General features: G+C 40.3%; 1 protein-coding gene across 1 annotated transcript in view; it reads left to right on the top strand.

The window, feature by feature from the left end:
* Positions 1-16,111, top strand: part of LOC144495135 (prominin-1-A-like) — a 160,992-nt gene that overhangs the window by 138,301 nt on the left and 6,580 nt on the right. The window contains exons 22-26 of the mRNA XM_078215086.1: positions 1,398-1,487; positions 1,604-1,719; positions 3,257-3,325; positions 5,942-6,044; positions 15,698-15,742. Of these exons, the coding sequence (XP_078071212.1) occupies positions 1,398-1,487; positions 1,604-1,719; positions 3,257-3,325; positions 5,942-6,017 (351 nt within the window). The 3' untranslated portion in view covers positions 6,018-6,044; positions 15,698-15,742. The remainder of the gene's footprint in view (positions 1-1,397; positions 1,488-1,603; positions 1,720-3,256; positions 3,326-5,941; positions 6,045-15,697; positions 15,743-16,111) is intronic.

Here is a 16,111-nt window from a genome sequence, read left to right as displayed (position 1 = left end):
TCCTCAGTGGAAAGTGGGTCTTTTTGGACGATGAAATTAAAGGTGAATGCTATTGACTGACTAAAGGAACACCTGATTAACCATTGTCAACTGAATGAGAATCATTCTTGGGTGTGTTCTTCTGTCTATGGTGAAGTCTACCTGGCAGCACATTTACTCCCTGGGAGGGAGGCAGGGTTCAGCTCCCTGGAGCCAGGGGGTTGGGGTGCCAGCAATGTGTCAGTTTAGAACCTTCTGTGTCCTAGATAAATGGTCATGGGCTGAGTGGTGCATCTATGATGGGCAAAGCAAGTTCTCTCGAATGTGTCTCGAGGGTGATGGAGGTGCACAAACATGGCTTTCGTCACCTCAGTCAATGCTTCATTCTCCATGCACGTAGATATAAGAACAAGAGGCAAACTCATCTGTGAAGGCATGGGCTTCACCACGGTAGGCAAAGGTCAGAGGTCAATTGATGCCAGCTACAGGGCTTGCCATTGGCTGAAATGCTCAGGGCTGGGGGACAGCTTCAAATAATATGCTGACTAGATGGGTCACTGCACTTTCTTCACAGATGATGTCAGGCATACATGATTCTGGCTCCAAGCAACAATACACTTCCAGCCATGGTTCAGCTAAGGAAGAAGTGGCAGGGACATCAACATCCTTCCCAACCCCCCATTACATAATTCACTATGCTTATCTAATGAGTTGACCAGCATACGATTGCCCCCAAACGGAAACCATTCTCTTTTCCACTCCCACCTCCCAACTTCTTCGCCAGACCAGAATATTCCACCTCTTGGATCTAGCCACCACTGTTTCTCTTGCATTTTCTTTTAACTTTTCCCTTAGTCACTATCCTCCGATCACTCTTCAAATTTGATGTTCCATTTCTTTTATTACTTTGTAAGGTCTCTTGGGAATTTCTATTGTTATAAAGGTTCCCTGTTAGCACAAGTTGTCATTTTGTGTGTCCATCTCTGCCTCCACATATCATCACTTGCGACACTTAAGTACAGAAGCAGGCATGAGGTATCTTTAACATTTATTCTCAGGTTGGGGACATTGTTGCCAAGGCTGTCATTTATTATCCATCCCTAGTTTCCCTTGAAGCTGGGTGGTGGGGTGACTTCTTGAACTGCCGCATTCTGTGGTGAAGGTATTCTCACATTTTATTAGGTAGATAGTTCCAAGATTTAACCCGGTAACAATGAAGGAATGTATCCAACCCAAAATGGTGTATGACTTTTCCTCTCCGTCCCTTCTCTTCTACAACCAATCACTGATGAGGTATATAAGTAACTTGGCAACTTCCTGTAATATGTCTTTTCATTTACATGAAAAGGGTCAAATGAATTAACATTAAACAGCTATCGATATTTTTTTCATTAAATATTTTCTGTTTAATTTTGCAGATGAACAATGAGGTTGCTGTCTGTAAGCCGATTGCTAATGCCGTGGATACAGCTGATATGATACTGTGCGGTTTTCTAGTGGATTCCCTGGTAAAATATTTCCATTAAATTTGTGATGCATGCTGCTGTTTTGAGTAATATTTGGTCATGTTGGTTACCTAGGAATGACTGGTGACTATATTATCTTTATTCATTGCTTTCTTTAGAATGGTTTCTGGTTTGGCCTTGGCTGCTGTACAGTTTTTTTAATACCTAGTATTATAATTGCTGTGAAATTAGCCAAATTCTATCGGCGGATGGATACAGAGGATGTATATGATGAGTGAGTAGACTTTAAAACAAAGTTTCTATTAATTTCCTAATCTTCCTACAGTTTTTCTGTTTTTGAAACACAAGGAACTGTTCATTCCTATTTATAATTGAGATTACTTTTCTGAAAATACTTTCTATATTTGTAACATTTTTTAAAAAATCAGTTTTGCAGACAATTCTTAATTTCAATCTGGAGCTAAATGAATGATTAGCACTGACTTTCAATGTCCACAAAGTGCACCTGTCCCTTGCAAGAAACAAAATCCTTTCTCCAAATTTCAATCTGTTGTGAAATGCACTGTAGGAACAAAATTTGAGCAGCTGCTTTCCTTTGGTCCTTGTGTTGGTTTCATAAATTGGGTTACAAACACCAAACATAATTATCCAGGGACAGCTGATAGATGAGTTTCTCTGATAATTTTGTATTTTTTGTTATGGACTGAAATTCTTTCCTTGTGTTAGGCAAAAATAGAAGTCTTGCTAGACATAGTATTCACCCACTTTATAATCTTGTGTTTCTCCCAAGATTTCAAATGTGCTACCTCTTTGTAAATAGAGTATAGAGCTAAATTGAACCATTGATTTACTAATTGTTAGTCTCTAAATTCTATATATTCCTTTTTTCCTCTACAGTTCCTCTGTCTCAGGGACTTGGCATTTTACTTTGTGATAACCGTTGATACCGTTTCCACTTTCTTTCAGTTCTGTATTTTTTTTAGACATTCATTGCTGCTTTCAATCAGGGGACTAATACATTTGCAGTTGGAAAAGTGCTGTCACATCTGTGTGTTTTAAATTTTTATTTCTACACTGCCTTTTGTTCTGTAATAAACATTACGTTAAATGTTAAGTTGAAGAGATGCCGGCAATAGTTGAGTGCCATATAAAATTTACACATTGATATTGTCCTCAGCAAAACACAAGTGCTGCTTTAATATTTTCTGTGCATTTTAACAATATTCCCATTTCTTGTATTTCTGTAGTGTTCAGAATATTCCCATGAAAACGTAAGAAATTTTTTCATACTGAATCACCTTGGGGGTTAAGCTTGTAAGTCTGACAAGGTAATAGGTTGTAAACCAAGTTATACTCGTAGTGTGATTTTGAAACCTGGGCAAAAATACAATCGTGTATTTAAACAGAATAATTTGAATGGCACTTAAATGTGTAACACTTACCAAGCACAATCTTTGGGTTAAAGGATATCAAACAAAATATTGTGACATGCACTTCAATCACTTGCATAACTGCTTTGAATTATTTGCTTACAAAATAAATTAAGCTGCATATAACCTTAACTGTTTTTTTAACAATAAAATAGCACTCTGTATGCTTTGATGCAGTGGATTCAGTGTATTTTTAGATACCTTTTTGTATTGGATAGCATTGCAGATCCAGACTTAGAAAATGAATAGATTTTTTGTTTTCAGATGAGTGTGAAATAACTGTTTCATTTTTCATTTTGCTTCATTCATTTCTTTTAAATGTACATCAAAAACCCAGATCTTTTTAATCCCTGTGCATATAGTGTAAACTTTTTGTTGCAGCTTGGAAATTGGTAGTAATGGTTATCATAATGAGCTCTCACATGATATTCAAAGTCCAGTGTTAATAAGGTAAATGACCTTAGAATGCATATTTGCATGACAGATTTTTCTATAATTGCTGAAAGTGTTTCCTGCTCAAGCTAAACACTGAAAAGCTACTAACTTTTGCATGTTTCTTTAAAACTAACCAGCATGAGTATGGTGTGCATACATTCATAATGGTGATAAACTGTTCACTCAATTTACTGTGCTTCACAACAAATGGAAATGTTTAATTTTACTAAGATATGGCATGAATGCAACAACTTTAGATTGTGCAGAATTTCAATCTTACAGTCTAAAAATGCATCTCAAAAAAAGATTGAACCACTCCTTTGGGTTAAGTTCTAGGCTTATACTTTATGTAGGAGATTGGCTAATTTTAGTATATGGGAGGAGTGGTATAAACTTAAAAACTGATATAGATTTGTTAATTTGTGCTCCACAATCAGTAAGTGATACAAATATATTGTAGTTTCTAGGGCATGTTTTCAAGGCACACTCCAAAAGTTGTGAACTTTACTGGCTTCAAACCAATATGTGGAGATGCCGGCGTTGGACTGGGGTGAACACAGTCAGAGTTTTAACAACACCAGGTTAAAGTCCAACAGGTTTATTTGGTAGCAAATCTTTTAGCAGGATTTTTAATCTTTGTCAAGTAGGGTAAGAAAATTGTTTATGTAATTTTAAGACAATTTGCCTTTTTTCTATCTGATTTTTATTATCTGATACCATTAATATTTATATTATACACTGGTGAGAAGCATCAAGCTTTGTTAAAAGGATATGATGTCCTGACTGGGTAATTCCAGATCCACTGACTTTCCAGATATAGTTGCCTTATGCTCCATATGAAGTTTCATTTATGCCTTTTTCATAAGTTTATTCAACCACATGGGTATCTCACCAGAGACTACATCAGTTCTTACAAAATGGCTTACTTGAGCTATTTTACATGGAATTCCAACTCTTCTTTAGTAACCTCAGTGTGTGGTAATCATACCAAAAGCAAGCTGTACCTTTACATTCTTTGACCTTGCATCAACCCTCATTACATAATGAATCAAGATATCATTTTAACCAACCTGTTTCAATATAGTTGAAGTACAAACATTATCTGCTATTGCATGATTAAAGGAATCTGTGACTCTCAGATCTTAGGACTTAAAAGTCCTTGTGACCAATGTAATTTATTTGGATCTTCATTCTCTTCTTCAGAATCCTCTTTGTTATGTATTCTAAGAACCTTGCCTCATCGTGTTGGGCAGTCCACTGTATAATACTTTGAGTCACACGTGAAGCACCCTGGACATTCCTGGCTTTCATTTACCGACTATTTCTGTCTTCTGGTTGTCTATCCAGATCTGTTAAAAGTGCTTCCATCCTCGTTCAGTACATCTTTGATCCTTCCATTCTGTTAACATCTGCATCCAATATCTGGGTCTTTTTAGGAATCAGTGATCATCAAGAACTCTAGTCTTTGTTTGACTGTGGAGTGTCCCATGTTTGATCAAGGAAATTACTATTTTCCAGGATTTTTTTCAAGGTAGCCAACAGGACCTCCCTCTCCCAAAACTGAACCTGTAAATTGTCCATTTAATACAATCCAGAATTTAAATACATACCAATACTGAACACCCAAATTGAGTTTTATCAATCTTGTATACAGTCCATTGAAGTTCATATATTTTCCTATGGGATGACTATCTGTTTTCTGAAATCTATCATAGGTATTTAGCAGGTAATCCTTCTTGTAGATTTAATCCTCCTTGTAGGTTTAATACTAGTAATAGAAGATCCAAACCTCCTTAACTATACAATTGGCCAAGGTATTAATCTCTCAAAAAAACTTTGCTTCTGATTTTGCTTTTTGTAGAAAGCAACCTTGTTTCCTTTTGGCAGGGTCATAACCCGTGTCCACAAATCCACTACTTTATACCACTGATCATGTGGTCAGACTTTGAGAACAGAAGGCCGCCTTGGAGAATACTTACCCGAAGATCAGAGGCCGAATCAGAGAGCGGTCATGGGCATTCGGCCTCTGATCTTCGGGTAAGCGTTCTCCAAGGCAGCCTTCACGACACACGACAGCGCAGAGTCGCTGAGCAGAGACTGATAGCCAAGTTCCGCAGACATGAGGATGGCCTCAACTGGGATCTTGGGTTCATGTCACACTATCTGTAACCCCCACAACTTGCCTGGACTTGCAAAATCTCACTAACTGTCCTGTCTGGAGACAATACACATCTCTTTAACCTGTGCTTAACGCTCTCTCCACTCACACTGTCTGTACTTTTAAGACTTGATTACCTGTAAAGACTCGCATTCCAACCATTATTTTGTAAATTGAGTTTGTGTCTTTATATGCCCTGTTTGTGAATAGAACTCCCACTTACCTGACGAAGGGGCAGCGCTCCAAACGCTTGTGGCTTTTGCTACCGAATAAACCTGTTGGACTTTAACCTGGTGTTGTGAGACTTCTTACTCTTTTTAAAGATTAGTGAATATTTGCTCAGAGAAGGATGATAATTTTGAAGCAACAGTTGCATGCTTTTAATTTAAATGGCATGATTGAATAAATAGCTGATGAACTGATGCAGCAAATATTTTGGCTTAATTGATTTTGGGTTTTGTTCACATCAATAGCACTCCTCCATATGATACTTTGACCAGATTCCCCAGAGCTTCAGCTTCAGATCCTGCAAAGCTCTCTGGTTGGTAAGACGCTCCTGGCTCTGGGGTTGTTAAGGTACTAAATATACTACATTTTGTCCTTTTTTCGAAAGAAAATTGTTGTGGGCCAGCATCAAATATGATGAAAGAAAGACCTTTTATACCCTTTTGTGACCTCAAGATGCCCCATAGCACTTCACTGAGGCAAACTCCCGTAAACAGCAATGCAATAATGAACTAATCTTTTAGTGTTTTAGTATAAAGGGAGATCCAGGTTAATCCTTTGGGTCATGGCAACTGGTGCAATCTAAATTCAGTTGATTTGATCTGGAATTGAAAGTTCATCTCAGTAATGCTGGCTATGAAACTATCGTCAATTGTTAACTAGACTCCTACTTGGAATGGGCGGGTTGTCTTGTGCAGAGAGATTGGACAGGCTCGGCTTGTATCCACTGGAGTTTAGAAGAGTGAGAGATGACTATTGAAATACATAAGATCCTGAGGGGTCCTGACAGGGTGGATGTGGTGGATCTTTCTTCTTGAGGGAGAATCTAGAACTGGGGGTCACTGTTTTAAAAATAAGGGTTCTCCGATTTGAGGATAACTTTTCTTTCTCCCACAGGGTTGAGAGTCTTTGGAACTCTCTTCCTCAAAAGGCAGTGTAAGCTTTGAATATTTTTAAGGCAGAGGTAGATTCTTGATAAGCAAGTAAGTGTAAAGTTATCGGGGGTTGGTGGGAATGTGGAGTTGAGGTTACAGTCAGATCGGCCATGATCTTATTGAATGACAGAGCAGGCTTGAGGGGCAGAGTGGCCTACTCCTGCTCCTAATTTGTAAGTTCGTATGTAAAAACCCATCTCATTCACTAATGTCCTTGAGGGGAGGGAATCTGTCCTTACCTGGTCTGGCCTGCATGTGACTCAGACCCACAGTAATATGGTTGATTATTAACTGTCCTCTGAAATGGTCCAGTAAGTCACTAAGTTCAATGACAATTAGGGATGGGCAACAAACACTAGTATTGCCAGTAATGCCCAATTCCCATCAAATACTAAAACTAAATAAATATTGGTCAGGATATTGGCGATAACTCCCCTGCTCTGCTTCAAAATAATGTCATAGCATCTTATGTACACACTTGAGAAGGCAGATACGACCTTGATGTAACATCTCATCCAAAAGATGACACCTCCAATAGTGCAGCACTCCCCCAGTAACTCACTGAAGTGTCAACTTAGATTTTTGTGCGCGAATGGAACTTCTGTTTTGAAGGTGTGTGTGTTACCCCCCTGAATCGGATGGCACAGTGGTTAGCACTGCTGCCTCTCAGTTCCAGGGATCCGGGTTCAATTCTGGCCTTGGGTCACTGTCTGTTGGAGTTTGCACATTCTCCCCGTGTCTGCGTGGGTTTCCTCTGGGTGCTCCTCTGTGTTTCCTCCCACAGCCCAAAGATGTACAGGTTAGGTTGATTGGCCATGGTAAATTGACCCTAGTGTCAGGGGATTAGCAGGGTAAAAACATGGGGTTAAGGGAATAGGGCCTGGGTGGGATTGTAGTCGGCAACCAGAAAAACACCCATTTTACCCCCTCTCTTTGCTTTCTGTTAGTTCTATTAGTTAGCACACTCGATGGTCCGAATGGCCTCCTTCTGCACTGTAGGGATTCTATGAATCACAACTCTGACTTGAGGATTGGAACATTAACACATTGTAATGATATAAGCAGCAAGGCCACTTATCAAAACTGATTACTCTGAGGAATTGTAGGCCATTCAGCCCTCAAGTCTGTTCCACCATCCAATTGTTATCATCATAGAATTCCCACATGGAGAAGGAGGCCATTCGGCCCATCAAGTGTGCTAACTAATAGAACTAACAGAAAGCAAAGAGAGGGAGTAAATGGGTGTTTTTCTGGTTGGCGATCAGTGACTAGCGGTATGCCTCGGGTATCAGTGTTGGGATCGCAATTGTTTACGATTTACATAGATGATTCGGAGTTGGGGACCAAGTGTAGTGTGTCAAAATTCGCAGATGATACTAAGATGAGTGGCAGAGCAAAGTGTGCAGAGGACGCTGAAAGTTTGCAAAGGGATATAGATAGTCTAAGTGAGTGGGCGAGGGTCTGGCAGATGGAGTACAATGTTGGTAAATGTGAGGTCATCCATTTTGGTAGGAATAATAGCAAAATGGACTATTATTTAAATGGTAAAAAATTGCAGCATGCTGCTGTGCAGAGGGACCTGGGTGTCCTTGTGCATGAATCACAAAAAGTTGGTTTGCAGGTGTAGCAGGTAATTAAGAAGGCAAATGGAATTTTGTCCTTCGTTACTAGAGGGATGGAGTTTAAAAACAGGGAGGTTATGTTGCAGCTGTGTAAAGTGCTGGTGAGGCCATACCTGGAATACTGGCTTCAGTTTTGGTCTCCTTATTTGAGAAAGGATATACTGGCACTGGAGGGGGTGCAGAGAAGATTCTGGAGTTGAGATGATTGGCTTATGAGGAGAGACTGAGTAGACTGGGGCTATACTCATTGGAATTCAGAAGAATGAGGGGAGATCTTATAGAAACACATAAGATTATGAAGGGAATAGATGAGCAGGGAGGTTATTTCCACTGCCAGGTGAAACTAGAACTAGGGGGCATGACCTCAAAATAAGGGGGAGCAGATTTAGGACTGAGTTGAGGAGGAACTTCTTCACACAATAGGGTTGTGAATCTGTGGAATTCCCTGTTCCGTGAAGTAGTTGAGGCTACTTCATTGAATGTTTTTAAGGCGCTGTGAGGTAGCAGTGCTAACCACTGTGCCACCATGCCACCCTCACAATTACCTCGCTGTTGATCTGTGCCCCAATCCCATTTATTTACCTTTAATCCATATCCACCTTACCTAATGAACAGTAAAGGAATTCAGGGTTATGGTGAGCAGGCAGGTTAAGTGGAGCTGAGTCCACGAAAAGATCAGCCATGGTCTTATTGAATGGTGGAGCAGGCTCGAGGGGCCAGATGGCCTATTCTTGCTCCTAGTTCTTATGTTATGTTTTTTTATGCAAGTCTGCCCAAACACAATCCCACCCAGACCCAATTCCCCTAACCCCTCGTATTTACCCTGACAATCCCCCTGACAGGGTTAATTTAGCATGACCAATTAACCTAACCCGCCCATCTTTGGACTGTGGGAGGAAACCGGAGCACCTGGAAGAAACTCATGCAGACACGGGGAGAATGTGTAAACTCCACACAGTGACCCGAGGCCGGAATTGAACCTGGGTCCCTGGCGCTGTGAGGTAGCAGTGCTAACCACTGTCCCACCATGCCACCCTCACAATTACCTCGCTGTTGATCTGTGCCCCAATCCCATTTATTTACCTTTAATCCATATCCACCTTACCTAATGAAAATCAGTACAAAAAACTTCAATGGACACAGCCTTTTGGAGGGGAGATTTCCATTACCATTTGTGTGAAAATGTGCATCCTCATTTCACTCATGAATGACTTAGCTTTAAGTTTAAGTTTCTTGTTTTGAAATACCTCAACGGAGGAAATAGCTTCTCTGTAGTTTCTGTATCATTTCCGGCTATCATATAATCAATCAAAAAATCACCCCTTAACTTTTTTAATTCCAGGGGATAGAACCCTTGGGCAAAGATTTGGCAGGTGGGGGGAAACATGAAGTTGTCCACTTTGGCAGGAAGAATAGCAAAGTAGAATATTACTTAAATGCAGAGAGACTTCAGCATGCTTCTGAACAGAGGGACATTCGTGTCCTTATTCATGAATCACAAAAAGCTAGCATGTAGAAACAGGAATGTTGGCCTTATTGCAGGGGTGTAATAAAAGTAAGGAAGTCTTGACATATGACACTGGTGAGCCCATACTTGGAGTACTGTGTACCGTTTTAGCCTCCTTGCTTATGGAATGACTTATATTGGAAGCAGATCAGTCCAGGTTAATTTCTGGGATGAGGGTTGTTTTATGGAGATACATTGAACAGATTGGGCCTATGCTTATTGGAGTTTAGAAAAATGAACGGTAATCTGATTGAAGTATACACGTTTCTGAGGGGGCTTGACAGGATAGGTGCTGACAAAATGCTCCCCTTTGTGGGGGAATCTAGAACTGGGGAACACTTTCAAAATAAGGGGTCTTGTATTTAAGATGGGAATGAGGACAAGTTTCTTCTCTGAGGGTGGTTAATAATGGGAATTCTCTTCCCCAGACAGCAGAGGAGGCTGGGTCATTGAATATATTTGAGGCTGAGTTAGACAGATTTTTGATTTTCAAAGGCTATGGGGCCAGGTAAGAAGAACAAAGAACTATACAGCACAGGAACAGGCCCTTCGGCCCTCCAAGCTTGCGCCGCTCATGTGCCCACTAGACCATTCTTTTGTATCCCTCTATTAAAGAACAATACAACAAAGTGGAGTTAAAGGCCACAATCACATCAGCCATGATATGATTGAATGGTAGAGCAGGCTCAAGGGGCCAAATGGCCTACTGCTGTTCCTATTTCTTATGTACGAGCCCAAATTAATGCAATCTAGCCTCATAATTTAACTATTTAAATTCTGATATAATTCTGGTGAATCTGCACTCCAACGCTAGTATCTATCCTGAGTTGTGGAGCTCAAAGCTGACAGCTGTACTCTAGATAGGAATTGACCAAGTCTTTATACTGCTTTGTGTACTTGGACACAATTTCTAATCTCTTGCATTAAGAAAATAATCCTACTTTTCTTTTATGGAAATAAAGTGGATGACCCCACAGTCCCTTTACAGCTGTGGGCAGTTTTGCCCTCTAACTTGATCTGTATATGCCCTTTGTGCCTCGTGATTTAGTATAATCTCCAAACATGTATATACAACTCTGTTCCTATTGCTGAGTGAGTCACAACAGTGCCCTTACTCAGCAATTACCTGTTCACTGACACTGAGTTTGGGGTCTGTCATGGCCACTCAGCTCCTGATTTCATTTCAGCCTTCACCCAAACATGGACGAAAGAGTTGAACTCGAGAGGTAAGGTGAGAATGACTGCCCTTGACATCAAGGCAGCATTTGACTAAGGGTGGCATCAAAAAGCCTTAACACAACTGGAGTCAATGGGAATCGGAGGGAAGAATCTCCATTGGTTGGCATGATACTTGGCACGAAGGAAGATGGCTACGGTTGTTGGAGGTGTATCATCTCAGGTCCAGGACATCATTCCAGGAGTTCTCAGGGTCGTGTCCAAGGCCCATCTTCAACTGCTTCATCGATGACCTTCCCTCCATCATAAGGTCAGAAGTGAGGATGTATATCGATGACTGCACACTGTTCAGCACCATTCTCCTCAAACACTGAAAACAGTGTGTGCCCATATGCTGCAAGACCTGGACAACGTTCAGGTTTGGGCTAAGGGGCAAGCAAAATTCAAACCACACAACTGCCAGTCAATTATCTCCAACGAGAGAATTTAACCATTACCATTGACATTCAATGTCATTACCATCACTGGATTCCCCCGCTCCCCCACCAACATCCTGGGAGTTACCATTGACCAGGGCTAACCATATAAATACTAAGTACGATAGGTCAGAAGTTGGGAATTCTGCAGCGAGTAACTTGCCTCCCTCGCTCTGCAAAGCTTATCCACCATGTACAAGGCACAAGTCAGGAGTGTGACAGAATACTGTCCACTTGTTTGGATGAGGGCAGCTTCAGGAACATTTGAGAAAACCTGACACCATCCAGGACAAAGCAACCCACTTGATTATTCCATACACCAACTTCAACATCCAAGCCCACCACTACTGATATGCAGTGGCAGAAGTGTCTACTGGGTACAATATGCACTTCAGCAATTCACCAATGTTCCTTCGGCAGAAGCTTTAAAACTGGCGACCTCCACCACCTAAAATGACGAGTAGCTAATACATGGGAACACCAACAACTGCAAGTTTCCCTTGAAGCCACTCACCATCCCAATGTGGAACTATATCTCTATTTCTTCACTGTTGCTGAGTCAAATTCCTGGAATTCCCTCCCTAACAGCACTGTGGGTGTAACTACATGACATGGACTGCAGCAGTTCAAGAATGCAGCTCACTATCACCTTCTCAAAGGCAATTAAGAATGGGCAATAAAAATGCTGGCCTGGCCAGTGATGGCCACATGCTGTGAATGAATGAAAAAAAAAATTACGCAACTCTAGTCTAGTGTCTCAGTTTATATCTTGCTGCTCCTTTGAGTTTGTATCCACTATATACCAATGTCGAGTACAGTTCATGTATTTGGAGAACTTAAAAATGTTAAGCAAATTTCCATGATGATTCTATACTATTGATCATGTGGTAATATAAACATTTTGTGTTTTAAAACTTTGCAGAACCATTATCATTTTAATCTCCCATGCTATGTATTAGTTTGCTTTATTAATTTCTCCAGATCTAAAAATTGACTAGTCTTGTATATATGCCATTTCCTGCATTCCATCATTATGGTTGGAATGCTCCAACCCCACCTGTGGCTGGGATTCTCTGGTCTCGCTGTAGTGAATGCAGATTTGGTTGAGTGCCAAATTCTCTGTTCTCGCTGGCAGCAGTTGCAGGGCGATCAAGGTCCAAGAGTCCCCGGCCTATATCTCGATACAGTTTACCACCTTAAAGGAGATGTTTAAATATGGAAATAGGTTTCATAGCCAGAAGTGTTCCTTCAACTGGTTCTGCAAAGCACTTGCACATTTTCAAGTGCCAATATCCAATTGTCTGTTCATATTTGCCACTCAACAAATTGCTATAAAAATTCTGAAAGATATTGAAGAAACTGTGGGGCATTATGCAGAGCACCATAACCTTCAGAGGTACAATTTGTGATGCAGAGGGACACCAGCAGTGCAGGTTCAATTCCTGTACCAGCTGTGGTTATTCATGAAAACTCGCCTTCTCAACCTTGCCCCTCACCTGAGGTGTGGTGATTTTCAGGTCAAATCATCATCAGTCAGCTTTCCCCTTCAAAGGGGAGAGTAGCCTCTGATTATCAGGGACTATGGCAATAGTCCTTGCCCTTCCTGATGAGTGCTGCTGAGCCTATTTGAATGAAGAAATATCAAAAAGCAGTCAGTAATTTAAAATACAAATACATTGCTACATTCTCTCCACCTCAGTTCAACATCACAAACCTGTTGTACATACTGTTCTGTCCTATGTTTCCAAAAAGGTCCTGAACTTCCTAACTGAGACCATAATCAGTAAGGATAGGCAACAGCATCTCCTCCACGATCATCCTCAACACCGGTGCCCCACAAGGCTCTGTTCTCTGCCTCCTACTATACTCCTTGTACACCCATGACTGTGCAGCCAAATTCCCCTCCAATTCAATTTTCAAGTTTGCTGATGACACCACGGCAGTGGGTCGGATCTCAAACAATGACGAGACAGAGTAAAGGAATGAGATAGAGAATCTGGTGAACTGGTGCAGTAACAATAATCTCTCCCTCAATGTCAACAAAACGAAGGAGATTGTCATCGACTTCAGGAAGCGTAAAGGAGAACATGCCTCTGTCTACATCAATGGGGACAAAGTAGAAAGGGTCAAGAGACTTCACGTTTTTAGGTGTCCAGATCGCCAACAACTTGTCCTGGTCCCCCCATGCCAACACTATAGTTAAGAAAGCCCACCAACGCCTCTACTTTCTCAGAAGACTAAGGAAATTTGGCATGTCAGCTACAACTCTCACCAAGTTTTACAGATGCATCATAGAGAGCATTCTTTCTGGTTGTATCGCAGCTTGGTATGGCTCCTGCTCTGCCCAAGACCGCAAGGATCTACAAAAGGTCATGAATGTAGCCCAATCCATCATGCAAACCAGCCTCTCATACATTGACTCTATCTACACTTCCCGCTGCCTCGGCAAAGCAGCCAGCAAAATTAAGGACCCCACACACCCCGGACATTCTCTCTTCCACCTTCTTCCTTCGGGAAAAAGATACAAAAGTCTGAGGTCACATACCAACCGATTCAAGAACAGCTTCTTCCCTGCTGCTGTCAGACTTTTGAATGGATTTACCTTGCATGAAGTCGATCTTTCTCTACACCCTGGCTATGACTGTTACACTACATTCTGCAGTCTCTCGTTTCCTTCTCTATGAACGGTAGGCTTTGTCTGTATAGCGCGCAAGAAACAATACTTTCACTATGTTAAAACATATGACAATAAATCAGGTCAAATCAAAAAATAATTCCATGAATTGTCGTATTGGGAATATGTTGGTGGTGGCTACCTTTGGTGATCTAAATTTCATTTAGGTACATTGTATTGTTAATCATGCATCTTTGCTGTCTTTATGGTGCATTTATGTAGCATTTTGCATCATTTGGGTGGCTCAAAGAGCATCATGTCCAAAAAGTATTTGCTGTGAAGTAAGTAAATGTGGCAACCAATTTGTGCACGAACAGCAAACAAGATGAATGACCTGCTACTTGGGTTTTGGTGATGGTTGAGAGATATATTGTCCAAAACACCAAGAAGACAACAACTCTCTATGAAGTTATTGTAATATTCTTTCTCCTCTGAAGACTGACCCTGTTTGTAGTTCCCTAAGTAGCATTAACCCTCCAGTACTTTATTAATTCTTGGAGAGATCCTGGATGTATTTTGTTTCAGGAGACAAATTGCAGTTTATGAAGAGTTATCATCTAGCAGTCACGTACTTTTCAGCAAGGATGGTCACGAAGAAATTACATGTCGACGTCAGAGCTTTTTATTTTTCCCCCACCGCACCCCCAGGCCCAGGTCACTATGGTCAATGAGAGTGACAGCATTGTTGACCTGGCTGATCCACATCACAAAGATATAGAAAGCATGCTCAAGTTTGGATGAAAATCTGGCACTAGAGAATGGGTATTTGAAAGGCAAGATCCAAAGAAAAATTAATGGTTTGGTTATTAACATGGAATGAATGCAGACAAAGCCCTGATTGAAAAGTGGATGGAGTATGGACTAAAGAACGCTGTCAGGGCAAAAGATACATGACAGCTGAATGTTTTGACTTGTCATTAAATAAGATGGAGTCTGTTAATGGTGATCATTCAAAGTAAAATTTCCAGGATATAGGACATGCTCACAACATGATCCTGTACATTATATCAAGCAATTTCAACTGTAATTTGTAAGTTGCACTTAATTTTTCACTTAATGCTTTTGCATTAAGTTTCATATCAAGTTCTAAAAATGTCTAAGCTGAATTCATCCGTTACAAATAGAGCCCCAATAAACAGCCAACAATTGCCTGAGACAGATATACTAATTATTGTGACAACATGCTCCTACCCCATAGAGGAAACCAGTCCTTATTCCTTATCCAGTAGTGTTGACCCTCCTTGTGTGCCTTGTATTGCCTCTTAGATTCCTTTAGGTAGTGGGGGACAATGGCATTGCTTGCATTTCAGAATTGTTAAATGTTTTGTGCTTTGCAGACCGAAGCTACTTGAGTATTTAAATTTGTTTTGTTAATACAAATGTTTAACTTTTTCACATATATAAATATATTATGTATTGCACAATTGACACCTCTGATAAATATGTAATAATGCTGAAGAGGTATTGACTTAAATCTTAGAACTTAACAGAACGGGACATTTTCAAAGAAATCCTTCAATATATTAAGTACATTTTCATTAAAATTAAATGCAATAGCTACAATGCTGAAATGTTGTCTATGCTAACATTTTGCATTTCTGTCTAAAATTGTAGCAGTATAATTGAATACTGGTAGATGCACTGGGCAGCTACTTGAAGGTAGGTTTCTTAAAACTGCAATTTTAATATTTATAGAATTAAGCTGCTTAAGTGTTTCACCACTTTATTTGGAATTCATTTGACTATCTTCATGCAAATATAAATGAGGATAGTTGAATGTGATTAAGATAAAGAAAGGAATTTAATGGATGTTTCTATACATTTAATCTAATTGTTAATCTCGTGATCAACACATTTAGTGTAAAATACTAAATTAAGAGACCATTGTTTTTCTTCGATTCGAGTTCTAGACGGTGAAAGCTTCTGATTAAAACATTTGGAAGAAAACAATGTCTTGTCGTGGGTCACTCCAAATCACAAATGCTTTCTATCCAATACCCCTTTGTAAAACATTTGTAAATTAAAACA

The sequence above is a fragment of the Mustelus asterias genome, chromosome 1, assembly GCF_964213995.1.
Source record: "Mustelus asterias chromosome 1, sMusAst1.hap1.1, whole genome shotgun sequence".
Classification (NCBI taxonomy): Eukaryota; Metazoa; Chordata; class Chondrichthyes; order Carcharhiniformes; family Triakidae; genus Mustelus; species Mustelus asterias.
Note: the sequence above shows the minus strand (reverse complement) of the source record. Positions and strands in the feature narration are given on the sequence as shown.